Source organism: Panicum virgatum, chromosome 4K, assembly GCF_016808335.1.
Source record: "Panicum virgatum strain AP13 chromosome 4K, P.virgatum_v5, whole genome shotgun sequence".
NCBI lineage: Eukaryota > Viridiplantae > Streptophyta > Magnoliopsida > Poales > Poaceae > Panicum > Panicum virgatum.
The window spans coordinates 14,262,775-14,282,225 of record NC_053139.1 but is presented as its reverse complement, the minus strand read 5'-3'; the positions used below and the strand labels follow the sequence as shown (position 1 = coordinate 14,282,225).

The 19,451-nt window shown below is 49.9% G+C and overlaps 1 protein-coding gene across 1 annotated transcript; it reads left to right on the top strand.

The window, feature by feature from the left end:
- The first annotated feature begins 239 nt into the window (after positions 1-239).
- LOC120703254 (probable inorganic phosphate transporter 1-10) lies at positions 240-4,657 on the top strand. The gene is made up of 2 exons (XM_039987286.1): positions 240-1,223; positions 3,417-4,657. Exons 1-2 carry the CDS (start codon positions 520-522, stop codon positions 4,447-4,449), a joined length of 1,737 nt encoding a protein of 578 aa, XP_039843220.1. The 5' UTR covers positions 240-519; the 3' UTR covers positions 4,450-4,657.
- The last annotated feature ends 14,794 nt before the right edge of the window (positions 4,658-19,451 follow it).

Sequence of the window (19,451 nt, the reverse complement as noted above, 5' to 3'; positions counted from 1 at the left end):
CAGTCAGCCTCCTTCCCTGAAGACTCTGGCTGCGCTCCCACTGGCCGCCGGCCGGCCCCTCCCCTGCCACGCGCAGCCACGCCGGTATGCAAGAGATGTGCTCGTATTTTGCAGCGCCTGGCGCGACAACTTTAGCGGATCCCCTCGGCGCCCCTGGCCGTACAGCCATCGCCTTCCATCCACCTCGGCATAATCTAATCTCACCACCTCAGAGCGAGTCAGAGTCAGAGCGGCATCTTCCCCGGCATCTCATGAGCTCCGCCGGTCGCCGCGCGATGTCAACGCGCACGGCCGCTTTTGTTTAACCCCCCGCCAACCGCACGCCGCCGTGACCAGTACGGCCGACACCACCATTGGCTCGATAAAGCAAACCAAGCATTCATCATCCATCCACATCCATGGAGAGCAAGCAAGCATGCATTTCTAGCTAGCTCAGTCCTCTCCTCGGGCCGATCCTAATCAAGCCGGCCGCCTAGCTAGCTCCGGCCCGGACCCGATCGGCAGCGGCCGGCGGGCGGCATGCCGGCGATCCGGGTGCTGACGGCGCTGGACCAGGCGCGGACGCAGTACTACCACTTCAAGGCCATCATCATCGCCGGCATGGGCCTCTTCACCGACTCGTACGACCTCTTCTGCATCGCGCCCGTCATGAAGCTCATCGGCCGCGTCTACTACCACGACCCCTCGGGCGGCGGCGCCCCCGGGGTCACCCCGCCCGCCGTGGTGTCCGCCACCGTCGGCGTCGCGCTGCTGGGCGCCGTGGCCGGGAACCTGGCCTTCGGCGCGCTGGGCGACCGCGCGGGCCGCCGCCGCGTCTACGGCGCGTCCCTCCTCCTCATGGTCTGCGCCTCCGTCGGCAGCGGCTTCTCCGTGTGCCGCACCCGCGGCTGCGCGCTCGCCAGCCTCTGCCTCTTCCGCTTCCTCCTCGGCGTCGCCATCGGCGGGGACTACCCGCTCTCCGCCACCATCATGTCCGAGTTCGCCAACCGCCGCACCAGGGGCGCCTTCATCGCCGCCGTCTTCTCCATGCAGGGGTTCGGGATCCTCGCCAGCTCCGCGGCCACCATGGCCGTCGCCGCCGCCTTCGACCGCTGCACGGGCCGCCGCGCCCCGCTCGACACGCCCGAGGCCGCCGACATCGCCTGGCGCGTCATACTCATGGTCGGGGCCCTCCCCGCCGCGGTCACCTTCTACTGGAGGATGGCCATGCCCGAGACCGCCAGGTACGTACGTTACGCACTGTGATTAGCACTGATTAGATTAAATGAAAAGGTGCATTGTGATTTGATTTAGCCTTTATAGGACAGCTATAGCTAAGGGCTCTATTAGTGGCCGTGTTTGATTAGGATTTCATGGAATTTTTTTTCACCTTTGACTACTAATTTAGAGTATTAAATAAAGTCTAATTACAAAACCACCTTCACAACCCCCTTAAATCGCGAGACGAATCTAATGAGACCTTTGACCGCGTGATTAGAGGATGATTACTGTAACATCACTGTAGCAAATCATCAATTAATTACCGTAATTAGATTCATCTCAAAAAATTACATCCGTCCCTAAAAAAGTTTTGCAAATAGACTACATTTAGTACTCCATGCAGAAGTTCGTCTTTTTGTGAAATATTGATGCGACGTTTTACCAAACGCGGCCAGTGCTCCCCTTGACTTGGAGCAAAGTCGGAGGAGATCGTGAACGGCAGGGGTTGGATGTTCCTGGCAATTTAAGGATTCAGGGTGCCATTTACACTCTCGAACTATTATAAACATCCGATTTTCAATCTTCAACTATAAAATCTGATACGGAGACCACCCAAATGTCAAAACCGGCCAAGTTTAGCCCTTAGGGTGCTTTCGAAAGTAGTTTTTTTTATTTGGAAAATTTTAAAATATTCAAATATAAACTAAAAAATATAGATAATTTATTTAAATTATAAAAATACAAAATTATTCTTAAAACAATATAACCTCTATATTGGCACTCTACTTCTTAGTTATTTGGATCCAATTTTTTCATATTCCTAGTATTTGTTTGCTTGTAGTTATCCCTGTAATATTTTAGAAAACAAGGTTCAAATATATCATTAATAGTTTATGATTCAATATAAACTAATTTTTAATTTTTTGAATCTAATTAATTTTTTTTAATTTTTTTAAAAATATAAAACCACCTCAAGGGCCAAATTTGTCCAGTTTCAATAGTTAGATGGTCCTTTTATTCGGTTTTGTAGTTGATGTTTGAAACTTGGAGACAATTCGAGGGCGCAAGCTGGACTTTTCTTGCCATTCAAATAGGTTTGGATGTCGAAAGGAAATAAGGAGTACTCCCTCAATTTTTTAATAGTACTATCTGAGTTGACATCCTAGGAACATTATGGATGACCCTTCAATTCTTGTGTAGAGTAATTTCTCTAGAAAAAAGGATTGGTGCATGTACACAATAACATCGAAAACGATAAGTTATAATTAATGAGATGATAAGCGAGGTACTTCTTCTTGATCAATGTACCAAGATGAAACAAGACTATCAAAAGAGAATTGTGAGAGTATATATACATAAAGTGATTCAACTTTTCTAAATTATTATAATCAAACTAGGACCTTAAAGTACCAAATACCGATCACCGTAGTATTAGCAGATAATTATAACAACATATTGTTTAAACAAATGTGGAGTCGAAGAATATACGGGGCGATACCTGGGATCTATCCCGAGAATAAACCATTGCTGCAGATCACCCAACAAAGTACCGTGTGCCACTGCACCTACGCAGGAACCATGACTCAGTCGTTGTCAGCTGCTGGTTTCTTTCTTTCTTTCTTTTTGAATCCAATAGCATTTTGTTTAAGCTAAGCGCTTATGTATGAACTAACTCTCCTGGCTGTGGCATCAAATCATGATCACAGGATTGGTTATAGTAGTTTTTTTTTCTAGGTAGAGTTGCATATACTATCATCAGCTTTCCTCAGACCCACAAGATTCTAGAACCAATCAAATTAATGAAGCGCACAGCTTGATCATAATCTAACAAGTTTTATTCATATCATGGATGATGTGCAGATTACTACTCCGGATCTCTCAATAGATTAGTGTCAAATTGCTGGTCAAAATTCCACCTTGTAAACTATATTGATATCTTAAATGACATTTGTATCAAACATGATTTAGATCAAAGTTTTAAATCTCCCGCTATAGCTATTTATGCATGGTACCACCATCTGAACTCATGTGTAATTTTGTCGCTATAGTCCGCTATAGCCTCATTTAGTCCGCTATTAGCTGTTTTCAGAGTTCAACCGCTAAATCCCTTACTTAGAACCTTGATTTAGGTGTATCACTTTTGCTTTATTACTTTCTATATATGGCGTACCCAAAAGTGACAAACTGCCGTGGCTGGACTTGTCCCGGCCGTGCAGGTATACGGCGCTGGTGGAGCACGACGTGGTGAAGGCGACCAACGACATCGGCCGCGTCCTCACCGACCTCAACCTGGGCGCGGTCACCGAGGAGGAGGCCGCCGCGTTCCGCCGCGCCGCCCCTGCGCCGCCGGCGGCGGCGGCGTCCTACGGCCTCTTCTCACGGCGTTTCCTCCGGCGGCACGGGCGCGACCTCTTGGCGTGCGCGTCGGCGTGGTTCCTCCTGGACATCCCCTACTACAGCAGCACGCTGTTCCAGTCGCAGATCTACCAGCCGTGGTTCCCGCCGGCGGGGCGCGTGAACGCGTTCCAGGAGGCGTTCAACGTGGCCAAGTTCCAGGCCATCGTCGCCGCGGCCTCCACCATCCCGGGCTACTTCGCCGCCGTCCTGCTCATCGACCGCGCCGGGCGGCGCCGGCTCCAGATGGCCGGGTTCCTCCTCATGGCCGTCTTCCTCCTCGCGCTCGCGGCGGGGCCCTACGACCGCTACTGGCGGCGCGGCGGCCACGCCGCCACGGGCGCCGCTGGGTACATGGTGCTCTACGCGCTCACCTTCTTCTCCGCCAACCTCGGGCCCAACACCACCACCTTCATCGTGCCAGCCGAGCTCTTCCCGGCGCGGCTCCGGTCCACGTGCCACGGGATCTCCGGCGCGGCGGGGAAGCTCGGCGCGCTCGTCGGCGCCGTCGGGTTCCTCTGGGCGTCGCAGGACCCGGACAAGGGGAAGGTGATGGCGGGGTACGAGCCCGGCATCGGCATGAAGTACGCGCTCGTCATCCTCGGCGGGATCTGCCTGCTCGGGCTCGCCGTCACCTACGTGCTCACGCCGGAGACCATGGGGCGGTCGCTGGAGGAGAACGAGAGCGAGAACGACGACGACAGCCGGAGCCACGCCGCCGCTGGCGCAGGCGGCGCCGGCCAGCGCTTCCAGCAGGAATTTGCTAGTGGTGTTGAGCTGCCAAAGAGCCCGGCGTCCGTGGCGAGCTCGCATCTCAGCACGTCACCGATCCATCCGCACCGGTTCTCTGTCTGAAGCCTGCTGCCATGGTGCTCTACTATTTGTATACACCAATGCAAGTTTCATTGTTATATAGGTGTATAAAGTAGTCAAAAATTAAACGCGAAAGTCCTCAGTTTGCCGGTTTTATGGATATATTGCAAAAGTTGTTTGCAGCAAGGTTGCTGCCGGATTTGAAGATGCTTTCCGTTAAAATATGATAAAAAATAATAATCTTGATGGACGGAAGATGTGCACGAAATTGATCTAAATGGCTAGAATAATCAAGGTAGCGATGTGGTTGCTTGAGAGAAGAGAGAGATGTGCCCATGGCCCAATGGCGAATTTCCACTTGCTGTTGAGATCGTCGGTGGCGTGTAAACCATACTCTCGTAGCAAGGAGTCGACGTGCCACTTCGGTATAGTTTTGTAGTCCACCTTCTTGTGCCCTATAGCTACCTGCTGCTGATCGGCGGCGGCAACCATGCCTTTCTTCGCACACGCCAGTTGCCACGGCAGCCTTGTGTCGAGAGAAATCTCTAGTGATCTTTAGTGAGGAGCTTCTATATAGATTTTATAGATATAGATATGAATTTCTATGTAAGTTTTATAGATATAGATATAAAATTATTACATACGTAATTACTTATCTAAATGAATAAACTATTATAAATTAATGCTGGTGGATTGCATAACATTTTGACATGGATAACAAATGATAGTATAGTTGGTTTTAATTGCACGTGATAGTGTATTGCTGAGGTGGACAGCTTGTATGTTGAGAGAAATCTCTAGTGGGGACTAACTATATAGATTTTATAGATTTTTGATTTCTTAACGCGAGGTTCCTTCTTGGACGTGGTTAACCGCTGGTGCTGCCGTTATGAGCTGTAATTAGACTCGTTGCATTGCTGAGATAGACTGCTTTCGCAAATCAACGCTGCAGGGGAGAAAAAATTATTTGCATACAAAAATGATAGGGATGCGACATTACATGCATGCAAATTAAGAATTTAAAAAAGTAATAAATATTAAATGGAGTATCTAAATTAAATTCCTATTGCACCATTGTGTTTCTTATGACAAAATCTTCAAAATGAGACCACACTTGTCAATATCTGCACGATATTTGAAAAGATATTTTTAGTACTAAATAATTAGTTTCAACTAGTGGAAAAAAATATTTTAACAATACGAACGAATAGTTAATTTTAGAACAAAAAAGCAAAATGAACAAATAATAATGTATAGCGAACAAAATATTAAACATCGTGAATATTTGATTGTATACACTAAATAATAGAAAAAGTATCATGGACAAATGAATCAACATCGCTGAACAATCTAGTTTATGAAGAGAACAAATAATTTGACATCATGAATATTTGATTGTATATGCTGTTTTCTTGTGCTCCTTAGGCTTGCTGAACGGCGGGCCTCGGTCGAGCGTAGTGCCGTAGCCCCAAACGCAGCAACAAGACCGCTCCGCTACTGAATCATACATCAGAGCAGAAAAGTAAGTACTCCCTTAGTTTCAAAATGTAGATCGTTTTGACATTACTAGATTCATATATTTTGCTATGTATCTAGATATATGTTATATCTAGGTGCTTAATAAACACTATAAATCTAGAAAAGCCAAAACAACCTACATTTTGAAATGGATGGAGTAGAGAGGACAGAGTCCCCGAATCAAGTTGAGTCTTTTTTTCCCTCTGTTGTTGAGTTGGTTAATGCTCTAATTTGCAACGACAAATATAATGTGTTTTATTATTTTTTTATTTTTGAAAAAATCACTATTATACTGTTGATGGACGCTCAAAGCACACGTTATGGTCTAGTGATGTTTACAGAGACTACAATCATAATATACTCCAACACAGGCAACGAGCAACGGGCAATTTTCATGTGGCTAATTTATATTTAAATCACACCTCTTAATTGCACTTCAATCACCTCCCGTTCCAGTCGGCAAGATTTGATGAGATGAATTTGTTTGGGCTAGGTAGCAGTCCAGATTATTTCAAAAAAAGTAGGAGTCCAGAAACCGCAGAACCTGACATCCTGACTAGCCCACATAAGCCCAACAGCCCACTCCATCCGTGGGCATCACCGCCGCATCAGCATCAGTGGCGGGCGGGCGGCGCTCCCTTCGGTTCTTCCTCCACTGCTCGCACAGAAAAGTTCAGGAATTTTAACTTTATACCATTATAACAATCGCCACCTTCTGAGATAGCACTCTTATTTTTACAAATACAGAATCAGCACAGGAAAGAGAAAATGTTTACAATTTTACCACTTTGTCACCTGTGGACGCGGCTGTCCAGCTAGGCGCCACGTCAGATCTCGCTCATCCGCCCCGACCCAACCCCTTTGTCCAGCCCGCGGGTCCGACTCCAGCCCAGTCCAGTCTCATTCCCCTCCCCCATCCTCTCCTCTGCTCCGCGCGTGCCCTCCTCCGCCTCTGCCTTGCCGCTGCGCCGCCACCGCCGAGACCACGCCGCCATGTCGCACTACGCCGAGTAAAGGTAAGTCTCTGGTCCCTCGCTGCTCTCGTCGCCGCTCTCACTCTCCGCTCATTGCATTGTGCTGTGATTCGTCCCCATTCGTTTAGGGTTGGGGTTAGGATTCGGTGATCTGATTTATGTTTTTCTTCATCTATGATTCGTAGGCTGGTGATTCGCCCCTAGTTGCGAGTTGCAATGGATAGTAGCGGTTGCCCCATTTAGTAAGTTCAGTAATGAATAGCATTCGGAATTGGAGTTGATCCTGGCAATGCGTAGCCCCATTTTTTCTAACTGTGTTCTTCTTTTCTTGTTCATTGATTCCATCAGGATTGATCCTGGCAACGCGTTTAGATTAGTTGTTAAGGTTTCTAAGTTTGTCGCGGATGGGGAGTATGGGCTAGTAGACGACCAAGAGCATGAGATTTGGTTTGATAGAACAGTGACTACACTCTCTCAAAATTTCATGATGATATGGCCACAAAGATCATCTGGGGGCCATCACAAACTCTTTCAGTCTGGGCAGTTGACAATGACAATGATTCTGAGTGGAAAATCAAAAGGGATGAACACTTTGAGCAGTTAATTAAAGAAAGGCCGGATGAGAGAGTAGCTGTTGTTGTGGTGGATGTGGTTAGTAAAAATGAGCAAGGCTCTGGTACTGCAGGTTCTGTCAGGAGTGCTTCTGGTGTGACCACTGCTGAAGTAAGTGGGGTTCATGCCAATGCTGGAGGCAGTGGAATTGGTGCAAATAGTGGTGCACCTGAGAATGCAGAGGGCTGTGGTGACACAAGTAGTTTTCCACCCCCTCCTCAGCCTTCTGTGCCTGATGATATACCAATGGATGTAGATTGAGCCAATATTTTTATAATGCCAGATGAGGAAGGTGATCATAATGCAGCTGTAGATGAGGATATTTTGTATGAAGCAATGTGCTTTAAGGCTGCAGATGAGAGGGCAGAAGAAGCAGCCAGACAAGCAGTGCATATCCCAACCATGACAGTTGAGATGCAAAGTGACATGACAGAAGCTGATGACAATGTGGAGGAGGAGCCATTGTTTGATTGGGACAGGGATAATCCTGATATGTCAGTTGGGACTTGTTACCCCAGTATGCAAGATTTCAGGCTAGCAATGAAACAACATGCTATTTGTAAATGAGTTTGAGCTTACCACAGCTCATTCTGACAAGCAGAGGTTTAGGGGAAATTGTGGTTCTCTTGGTTGCCCTTAGATTATTAGGGCTAGGACACAACGTGATGGGAGTGTCAGGGTTTTTTCTTGTGTGATGCACATTTATATTGTAGTTGTTTGCAATATTTTTTTTAATTGTTGCTGATCAACATTGTGTTTTGACTCTCATGCAGATTCAAATTAATGAAGGCAATCACAATTGTGAATCTAGAGCTAGAGTTGCTTGTACAATGACATCACAGGCTTGGATGGCAGAGAGGGTCATACCCCTACAGAAGAGGAAGCCTAACATTGGTCCCAAGGCTGTGCAGGAAGAGCTTCAACACAGGTACAAAATAGAGATTCCATATCAGACTGTATTTTATGGTAGACAAAGGGCAGCCAACAAATTATTTGAAAATTAGGATGACTCCTTTGACTGGTTGTACAGGTTCAAGGAAGAGGTTGAGTTCAGGTCACCTGAAAGTGTATTGGAGATAGACACAGAGACTGTAGATGATAAGATTCATTTCAGAAATTTTTTTTGCATGTTCAAGACAACTATTGATGGTTTTAGAAATGGATGCAGGCCATATATCAGTATAGATGCAATTGCATTGAATGTGCTTTGTGGTGTCCATTTGCCAGCAGCACAGGTATTGATGGGCATAATTAGATGTTCCCACTGGCTTTTGGACTGTTTGACTCTGAGTCCAAAGTGAATTAGATTTGGTTTATGGAACAACTCAGCAAGGCAATTGTAACATCCCGAAAATTACCCAAATAAATCATGCGCTAAAATTCTGCCTCGTCGTTGAGCTCGAGATCCCAAACCCTAACCCCAGTTTCCGGAATCTTCCCTGTTCCGCCAAATCTCCCGAACCCCCAAAGACCCGGCACCCGTATCCAGAACCCTGTTTTCCCCTCAACCCGTGCATCACGCCGGGCAGCGGCCGCGGCCGCGACAGCCGCGCGTGCCCGACCGGCGTCGCTGTCGCCACCGGCGGGATCACCGCAAATCTCTCCCTCTCTCCTTTTTCCCTTTTCTCTCCCCTCCTTTTTCTTTTCTCTTTCCCATTTTCCTTCTTTTCTTTTCCCTCTCCTTCCTCCCTTCTTCTCCCTCCTTCCCGCGCGCTGCAGAGCACCGACCGGCCCCCTGCTCCGGTTGACCTGGGCCCTCCCTCTCTCTCTCCGCTCCCCGCTCGGCCACTCCAGCGCCTGGCCCGCGCCCTCTCCTCCTGCCCCCGGCTCACCCGGCCGCCCCCCCCCCCGGGCACGCCACCCCTGCCCCGCTCGGCCTGCCACCGGCGCCCCGCGCGCGCGCCTCCCCCAAACTTCCAGCGCACGCGCCGCCCTGCAGCGGCTCGGCGCGCACCAGCCCGCGCCCCGGCCGTGCCCAGCCCGCGCCCGCCGCGCCGCGCGCACCGCCGCCCGGACCCGCTCGCCTGCGCCCTGCTCCGAGCGCCGCTCGCCACGCGTGCCCGCTCACCCTACCTGCCCGAGCGCGCACGAACGCGCCACGCCACGCTCCTGCCCGAGCCGAGCGCGCGCCCACGCCACGGCCGACCGGCTTTGACGCTGCACAGCAGCGTCGACCGCGGCACAGAGCCGCCTGCAGCGGTCGCCGCCCGGCCGTGGTGTCGCGTCGCCTCGCAGCGCACGCCGTCGCCCTGTGCGCGCTCGACGCCGGCGACTCTAGCACAGCGCCGCCGTTGACGCCGCCGCTGCCCTGCCCCCCCCCGCTCCACCGCCTTGGCCGCCTATAAAAGACCCCGCAGAGCCCTCCCTGAGCTCCACCGCCACCGCCGCACGGCCTCTCCCGAGCCCCAGCGCCCCACTGCCACCTTCAGCGCCGCCGCTCGCCTTTGCCGCCGCTGACCACCGCGGAGGCCCCTCCCCACTGCTCCACGGCGCGAATCAAGGTGGGGGATGGCACCCCTATGGCCTCCTAATGCTCCCTCCCCTTCCCCCATCCACTATCGTGGCCCAGGGCCACCGGCCGAGCACCGCCGCCGCCTAATGCCGCTGGCCGCCGTAGCCGGGCCACTGTAGGCCGCCGCAGGGCGAGCCGCGGCAGGGGACCGGGTTCTCTCGCCCCGCTCCTCATTTTCCCCCAACCCCGAGGCCTCATCCGCGCACAGAGCAGCCGGTCGGGCCGCCGCCGGCGAACCCTCCCTGCTCCTCTGTTTTCCAGCGCGGGGGAGGAGGAAGAAGGGGCAAATTTGCCCCAAGCCCCCTCCTTCCCCTCTTATTTGGTTAAGAGTCCCCCCCCCCAATTAACCAATTCGCAAAATAAACCCTGCCCTTTTACCTAAATCCAAAATAAGCCCCCCCTCCCATATAAACTTAATTACAGATAAACCCCGACTCTTTTAGAATGACCCAAGAAACTTCTAAAATATAAACCAAGCCCCTGCCCACTTAATCTTATTTACAATTAGGTCCCTGGACCCCTGTTTAGGGCCTAAACGCTCCCCTGACCTATCATTTTATGTGCCTAACGACCCTAGCTTAACCTAAAATTTTACCCCGCCTCTCCTAACTTAGTTCTGGCCATACTATTCAGAAACCGCCCAAAAATAATACTCTATGCTCTATATTTCATGTGTTCCCGTTTCGAGCTCGACGACAAAACCTTGTTCTGATTGTGTGTTTGTTTGTGTGCGCTGTAGACCACGGAGTGAACGAAGGAGAAACCGTTGACGAGCAGTACTGTGAGCAGGTGAACGAGGACCCGATCCGCGACCCCGAGCCCGAAGGACAGGACTTCCCCGAAGGCTTTGAAGACGGCAAGTTCAATCCCATCCTTTGATGCATGTTTCTGTCCTAGTTTTTATAAACACAACCCAATGGCCTGTTTTATAAAACTGCATATGTTTTGCTTGCATGAAAACACGATTGGATAGCCACCCCTTGATTTGTGATGACCATTCCTTGACCACCTAGATTAATGTCTGATTTTGCTTGGACGTTAATCGATATTAGAATGCTTAGAACTTTATTCATAATGCTATTTATTTTATAAAGAAAATGTGTGCGTGTGGGAAGGGATAAAATGTGGATTTTCGAAAGATGAGTATGGGCGAGATGGACGGCACTTCTGTGTGATTTGCCGATTGGTGTGCTTATGCCTGTGTGGCAGGGCAATGAAGGGAGATATCCATCTTGTCGCATGTAAGGACCGAGTTGGTGTGTCATCTCACCTAACTCCACTATCGTGCAAACCACTCGACCGTTGTATGGGCAACGGCGTAGCATAAATCCCACTAGTTGGTGTGATAGCCATCAGGAGAGCTGAGAGCAACGGGTGACTAAGGAAAAGGGATAAGCCCAGAATGACTTATGCCCGGTTATACCTAAGTGAACGGTCGATGACCCCTTGGTGCATCCCGTGATGGCTAGTCAGGCTTAGCTATGGTGGGTAATGGCTATGTTGGGATCTACACCGACACGACGGTGTTCGAGTTGTGGTATCCTACTTGTGGGTAAAGTTGCACACCTCTGCAGAGTTAAGAATCTATTCGAATAGTCCGTGCCCACGGTATTGGGCGAGTTATGGTGTGGTCACATAACTAATGTTTCTTTGGGATGGGCTGGTGTGAGTTGTTTTGGAATTGGTTCCGGCAGTTGTGCCGTGTGCTACGTCGGACGGGGAGTCCGGTAGCAGTTTTAAAACTTGAACTCTGTGTTAATGCCAAAAACTGATTTCTAAATGGTTTTCTATAAAATAAACCCCTGCATAAAGTATCGCTTTTCGGCAAATTAAACCGTAACCTTATCCTTGATTTACCTATGCATATTATTCTGTTATAACCCCCTCCGTGGGTGTGATTGGACTTGCTGAGTACGTTTGTACTCACCCCACTCTTACTTTTTACAGAAGAAGACCCAGACTTCGTGCCAGACGACGCCGAGTAGGGTTATCGTTCTACACCCAACCTTGCCTGTGGTACCAGCCCTGACGAGATGCCTCCGCTGTCGCAGTACTCTGAGCCTGAGTTAGATCCCGTATTGGTAGCACTCTGGTGTATTGTCGTAGCTTGGTTAATCCTTGTTATCATCTGTATCGAGTGTCCGCCAAGGTTTGTAAGGTTTTGAACCATCTGATGTAATAAATGTGGCATCAGCCTCCTGGGACTGATGTTTTGTATCACATTTAAGTCTTCTCTTATGAGGGGACGCTTCAGGTGGTATCAGAGCCGTAGGTTGGCCGTAGGACGTGACCCTAGGAGCGAAACCCGTTTTCAGGACCTATCACTTTAGGACTTTTCTATCCTTAATCCTTTCCTCACACAAACACTTACCTTTGGTTCTTGCCCTGTTCCAGATGGCTGACAATGGATGGATCGGCGGAATCTGTTTCGCAGAGCCCGGCCTTCCTAAGTTGTTGATACTCAGCCTGGAACGCATTGGAGTTGTGGATCCGCCAGAATTTCTTTACCGGGAGTACGACTCCAAGGGCACTCTTCGGTGTGACTTGATGATCTTCATAGCTAGGAGCACCCGCTACCCTGATGTGGACCCTTGGTTCATCTCCACCACTGGATTCCGTTTCCCGGATACCTATCGGAAAGCCACCCGTAAAGCCCTGCGACGGCTCCGAGTGATCTACAAGCATCACCTCCAGCGTACTCCTATGGGATTTTTCCCGCCGACTGAAGGAAGAGGACGCACATGGATTGCTAGGATGAGAGGACTTGGAAGAGAAGAAGAAGACCTAGAAGACACAGTCTCTCACCTATCCATCTATCTCACCGGCCTGGATGAGCTCTATCGCGAGCAAGCAGCACAACTGAAACAGCAGGTCCACAGAGCAGAAAAAGCAACCCAGGAGATGGAAGAACAACGGTCGAGGACTTTCCATGCCGAGTATTCCCTAGCCGCCCTCCAAGTCCAAATGGATGAAAAAGAAGAAGAACTGGAAGAACAGCGAGCAAGAGCCACACGCGCCGAGGACTCGCTAGCCGCTCTCCAAGCTCGTATGCGGAGGTATGAGGCTCGCTGGGGAATAGGAGGATGGATAGAGGAAGAAGTTGAAGAAGAACCCGAAGAGGCTCAATGGGATGTAAACACCCAGACCGAAGAGGAAGAGCCCATGGAAACCCATTGGGATGTTGGAACTCAAACTGAAGAAGAAGAGCCCGAGGAAACCCATTGGGACAAAGGTACTCAGACCGAGGATAACTTGATGGATCAGTACCTTCCACTGAAGAAGCGCTCCCTTAGGATTGAGGAAGGATCCCCATGATAGGAGTTGTCTCCAAGCTAGAACCTTTGCTCTAATAATAATCATGTACCCATGAAGTTGTACCCCACCTTGGTGCCATAAATAAAAATCATCTATCCCTTTGTGTACCCCAAATATTTGTGCAAGTTCTTTACCCTACCTTTGTTTTCAGATGGCTGAGGAAGGTTGGACCCAGGGCGATTGCCAAGCTGCACCTGGTTTCCCCAGCCTGTTGATCAACGCCCTGGAAAGCCTTGGAGTCTCGGAACGCCCAAGGTACTACAGCAGAGAGTACGAGCATCATGGTACTCTCCGCTGCAGGGTGATCCTAGTCGTCGCCAGAAGTGACCGCTACCCCGACATCCTGTCATGGCGAGTGACTGCTACAGGGTTTAGGCACCAGGACACCTATCCCCTAGCCGTCAGGAAAGCACTTCGTTACTTGTGCCGGATTTTTGAAGGACACCTCACCCCCACACCAATGAGATTCTTCCCACCAGCCATCAGAACTCCAGTTTGGGAAGCTCGAATGAGAAGCCTGGAACGGCGTCGCCATGAAGAAGTCCTCCTGTACCAAGTGGCTACCTACCTAGCCTCCCTGGATCAGCTCTTTGATGAGCAAGCCAACCTGCTGAGGGAACAGACCCATCGAGCTGAGCAAGCAGAGCTCGCGCTAAGACTGCAGCAGATTCGAGCAGTCCAAGCCGAGGCAAGAGCCGCAGCCGCGGCCAGCAGTGAAGCAGTTGCTCAGGAGAGCCTCAGGCAAGCCCGGGACCAGCGCATGTTGGAATGGACTAGAAGTGGAACCCCAGTCCCGGCAATAGGAGAAGACCATGTTCTGCTCGGAACGCCCGTCTTTGGGTGGGGACCGCTCGTTGGAAACCCACTAGCCCCACCCGAGAACCCTGGGAGGTCTACGGCCGCCGTCGCAAGAGAAGCCACGGCACAACCCCAGGAAAATGGAGACCTAGAGGACGGCGAGCCAGGACCACTCTTTTCCCCGGAGGACGTGAGTTCCCTTCCGAGGGAAGGACCCACTCAAGCCAATGAGTCTGCCTGAAGCGCGAGTAACCAGCATGGAATGAAGCCGTGTGGTCCGAAGAAGTGTTGTGCCCCTTTTTCCTTTGAAGCTTTGTACCCGGACGTGTAGTACGCGTTCTAGTCGTGTTTCCGTATTGTACCCTGCCTTGCTTTAGTGAAGGTTGCTTGTTTGCCTTGTTGTGTGCTTGTTGTGTGTGCCCTTCGGCAGAAGGTTAATTCTGCCTTTTCGAAAATGCGAATTAAACAACTTAAACATCACCTAATCCCAATCTCACAAAAACCCCACTCGATCTGCAGATGGTTTCCCGGAGCATCACGAGGGCCTCCCGCGTCAGGGACCCTGCAGCCGCTGATGCAGGAGTACACCCTGACGGGCAAAACCATCCTCAGGAAGAGCAAGAAGTGAGCCAGGGCAGAGGAGAAAATCTTGGTGCACAGCTGCCACCACCACCACCACCACCCTTCGTGGACCTGGCACAAGTAATCCATAACCAGACTCTCATACTGGAGACACTGGCCAATGCTCTAGCGAACAGGCAGCCACGAGAGCAGACCTTTAATGACAAGCTGACAGCTTTTCTGAGGGCCAAGCCCCCTACTTTTGCCGGATCCAGCAACCCCTTGGATGCAGATGACTGGCTCCGCGTGATCCAAAGGAAGCTCGAGCCATTTGGGTGCCAGGATCGAGATAAAGTTCTTCTGGCTGCACATCAACTCACCGGGACTGCCTTAGCCTGGTGGGAGAATTACTGCGCTGCTGCCCGAGATGCTTCCACCATCACCTGGAATGAATTCGTAAGGGAGTTCCGCCGATATCACATCCCCTCGGCCACCATGAAGCGCAAGGCGGATGAATTCCGCGCACTTCAGCAGGGGAGTATGTCGGTGGAAGAGTATACTCACCAGTTTATGGAGCTGTCTCGATATGCGCCAGATGAAGTGAACGACGACGAGAAGAAGCAGGACATGTTCAAGAAGGGACTAAACCCAGAACTCAGGACCCTGCTCACCCCTCAGATCTACCCTGATTTCAACACCTTGATGAACAAGGCAATCCTCACCGAGAGGGCTAAGATTGAGGAAAGAAAAGAGAACAAGCGCAAGTTCCTGGAGAGTAAGTCACGCCAGCAGGATCGTTTTCAGAAGACCAGAAGTCTCAGCTACAACGCCCCAAGGTCCCAAGCCCCAATGCAGTACAAAACTCAGTCTCAAGTGACAGGACCACGTGTCCCTAACACCCAGCTCAGAAGCCAGAACACCATGAGGGCCCCTCAGAGTAATGCAAGCCAGGTCACCAACAACAACAGTAACGTGAGGGCCTGCTTCAACTGTCGAGAGACGGGACATTTCATCGCCGACTGTCCTTATGCCAAGAACAAGCCGGCTACATCAGCTTTCTCCAACACGGTGAACGGACCTAAGCCAGTTCTGACCGGTGCCAACCGAGTGCCCCTCCGCGGCAACAGCAGCAACAACAACAACCAGCAGAGGCAACCCCAGCAGTCTTTTGGACGAGCTCGCGTCAACCACATCGACGCACAGGAAGCCCAAGGAGCTCAGGGCGTAGTACTCGGTGAGTACCTAGTCAGCTCAACTCTTGCAACAGTACTGTTTGATTCTGGAGCATCACACTCATTCATATCCTCAAGTTTTGTGGAGAAACATAAAATACCTACAGTACTACTAAAAACACCCCTATTAACCCGGACGCCCGGAGGAGACATCAGGTGTCAACTGGGTTGTCTACGGGTAAGGATCAATTTAAGTGGGGTAGAGTTCTTAGCAGACCTAGTAGTACTTAAGTCAGAAGGAATAGATGTGATCCTCGGAATGGACTGGCTAAGCAAACACAATGGCCTCATAGGTTGTTCGGACAAGGTAGTACATCTAACAAACCCAGAGGGAGTCCGAGTGACCTGTCATACCCGGGAAAGTGGAGCAAACCCGATGGTATTCAGCATGGAAGCCAAGTCCTTGGAAGAAGTCCCAGTAGTGAATGAATATCCCGATGTCTTTCCCGAAGAACTTCCCGGTATGCCACCAGATAGGGACATAGAATTTGTCATTGACCTTGTCCCTGGGACTGCCCCTATAGCCAAGAGACCTTATAGGATGGCAGCCACTGAGTTGGCAGAATTAAAGAAACAATTAGAGGAACTACAACGAATTGGCTTCATCAGGCCAAGTTCGTCTCCTTGGGGAGCCCCGGTTCTATTCGTCAAGAAGAAGGACGGAAGTATGAGGTTGTGTGTAGACTACCGGGCACTAAACGAAGTCACTATCAAAAATAAGTACCCCCTTCCCAGGATCGATGATCTCTTTGATCAGTTAAAAGGAGCCAAGTACTTTTCCAAGATTGACCTAAGGTCCGGATATTTTCAGCTCAAGATTAGGGAAAGCGACATCCCGAAGACAGCCTTTGTCACCCGATACGGACAATTTGAGTTCACAGTGATGTCCTTTGGACTAACAAATGCACCTGCTTATTTCATGAACCTCATGAATAAAGTTTTTATGGACGAGCTAGATAAGTTTGTCGTAGTCTTCATTGACGACATACTTATTTACTCGAAGAGCATTCAGGAGCACGAGCAGCACCTGAGGGTAGTTTTGGAAAAACTGAGAGTGCATAGGCTATACGCCAAATTCAGCAAGTGTGAATTTTGGCTGGAGAAAGTAGCTTTCCTTGGACATATTCTGACCGCGGAAGGAGTGGCAGTAGACCCCGAGAAGGTCGAAGCAGTCTCCAACTGGCAGCAACCAACCAATGTCAGCGAGATCCGGAGTTTCCTCGGATTAGCTGGGTATTATCGGAGATTCATTGAGGGATTTTCTAAGATAGCCCGGCCCATGACAGAGCTGCTCAAGAAAGAAAAGAAGTTCACCTGGACGGAATCGTGTGAGAAGAGCTTCCAGGAGTTGAAGCGAAGATTGACGACAGCCCCAGTGCTAACCCTGCCGGATATTCATCGGGATTTTGTCATCTATTGTGATGCGTCCCGACAAGGATTGGGTTGTGTACTGATGCAAGATGGGAAAGTCGTTGCATATGCTTCCCGTCAGCTCAGGACTCATGAGCAAAATTACCCGACCCATGACTTGGAACTTGCAGCCGTAGTGCACGCACTTAAGATCTGGAGGCATTATTTAATTGGAAATAAGTGTGAAATCTTCACCGACCACAAAAGTCTGAAGTATATCTTCACCCAGCCGGACTTGAACTTGAGGCAAAGAAGATGGCTAGAATTAGTCAAAGATTATAATTTGGAAATTCATTATCACCCAGGGAAAGCAAATGTAGTAGCTGATGCTCTAAGTCGGAAATCTTACGGGCCTAAGAATGACCATTTACAAGAGGAAATGGCACGATTAAATGTGCACATTGTCCCTCGAGGTTGCAGCCAAGTGCTGGACGTCCAATCCACTCTGGAAGAAAGAATCAGGAAAGCCCAAAGATCGGACAAAGGACTGATGGAAATCCGGAGGCAAACCGGAGAAAATAAGGCCCCAGACTTTCGAGTTGATAACAAGGGGACGTTGTGGTATAAAGATAGAATTTGTGTGCCCCAGAAAGGAGATTTCAGGCAAATGATCATGGATGAAGCCCATAACTCGGCCTACTCAATTCACCCAGGATCCACCAAAATGTATATGGACTTAACACAGAAATATTGGTGGAATGGGATGAAGGCAGATATTGCACGATTTGTCGCCCGTTGTGATACTTGCCAAAGAATCAAAGCTGAACACCAGAAGCCGGCAGGATTACTGCAACCCCTACCCATTCCGGTGTGGAAATGGGATGAAGTAGGAATGGACTTTGTGGTGGGCTTGCCCAGAACTCAGAAAGGACATGACTCCATATGGGTAATAGTGGATCGCCTTACTAAATCAGCTCACTTTATACCCGTACGAACCAACTATGACGGGGAGAAGCTAGCTAAGCTCTATATAGAAAACATAGTGAAATTGCATGGTGTGCCCAGCCGAATCGTTTCAGATAGAGGAACCCAGTTCACCTCTAGATTTTGGAAAAGTTTGCATAAAGCTATGGGCACCAAGCTAGATTTTAGCTCCGCTTATCACCCACAGACAGATGGTCAGACGGAAAGGGTGAATCAGATCATGGAGGATATGCTGAGAGCATGTGTCCTCACTTATGGCAAGGATTGGGAACAAAGCTTACCCTACGCCGAGTTCTCATACAACAACGGGTACCAAGCAAGCTTGGGCATGTCACCGTTTGAAGCTCTCTACGGAAGAAAATGCAGAACCCCTCTGATGTGGTCAGAAGTTGGAGAACGAGCCCTAGTCGGCCCCGCACTCATAAAAGAAGCCGAAGAAAGAGTCGCCGAGATTCGAGAAAAGATAAAAGCAGCCCAGTCCCGACAAAAGAGCTACGCCGACAAGAAAAGACGGGAAATAAGTTTCAACCCAGGAGAGTTCGTGTATCTCAAGGTATCGCCTATTCGAGGAACCCGAAGATTTCAAGTACAAGGAAAATTGGCCCCTCGGTATATTGGACCATACCGAGTTCTGAAGAAAATTGGAGGAGTAGCATACCGGTTGGAGCTACCAGAAGAAATGTCGGATATACACCCAGTATTCCATGTCTCGCAATTGAGAAGGTGTTTGAGGATACCCGAAGTAGAGCATGTGCCGGTTGAAACAATAGATTTACAGCCAGATTTGCGGTACCAAGAAATACCGGTTAAGATTCTAGACACCGTCACCAGGAGGACCAGGAACTCCGAAGTACGAATTTGCAGAGTTCAGTGGAGCAGACACGGAGTAAAAGAGGCTACTTGGGAACGCGAAGATGCTCTGAAGAAGGAATTTCCCCACCTGTTCAGGAACCAGTCGAATCTCGAGGACGAGATTCATTTTAAGTGGGGTAGGTTTGTAACATCCCGAAAATTACCCAAATAAATCATGCGCTAAAATTCTGCCTCGTCGTTGAGCTCGAGATCCCAAACCCTAACCCCAGTTTCCGGAATCTTCCCTGTTCCGCCAAATCTCCCGAACCCCCAAAGACCCGGCACCCGTATCCAGAACCCTGTTTTCCCCTCAACCCGTGCATCACGCCGGGCAGC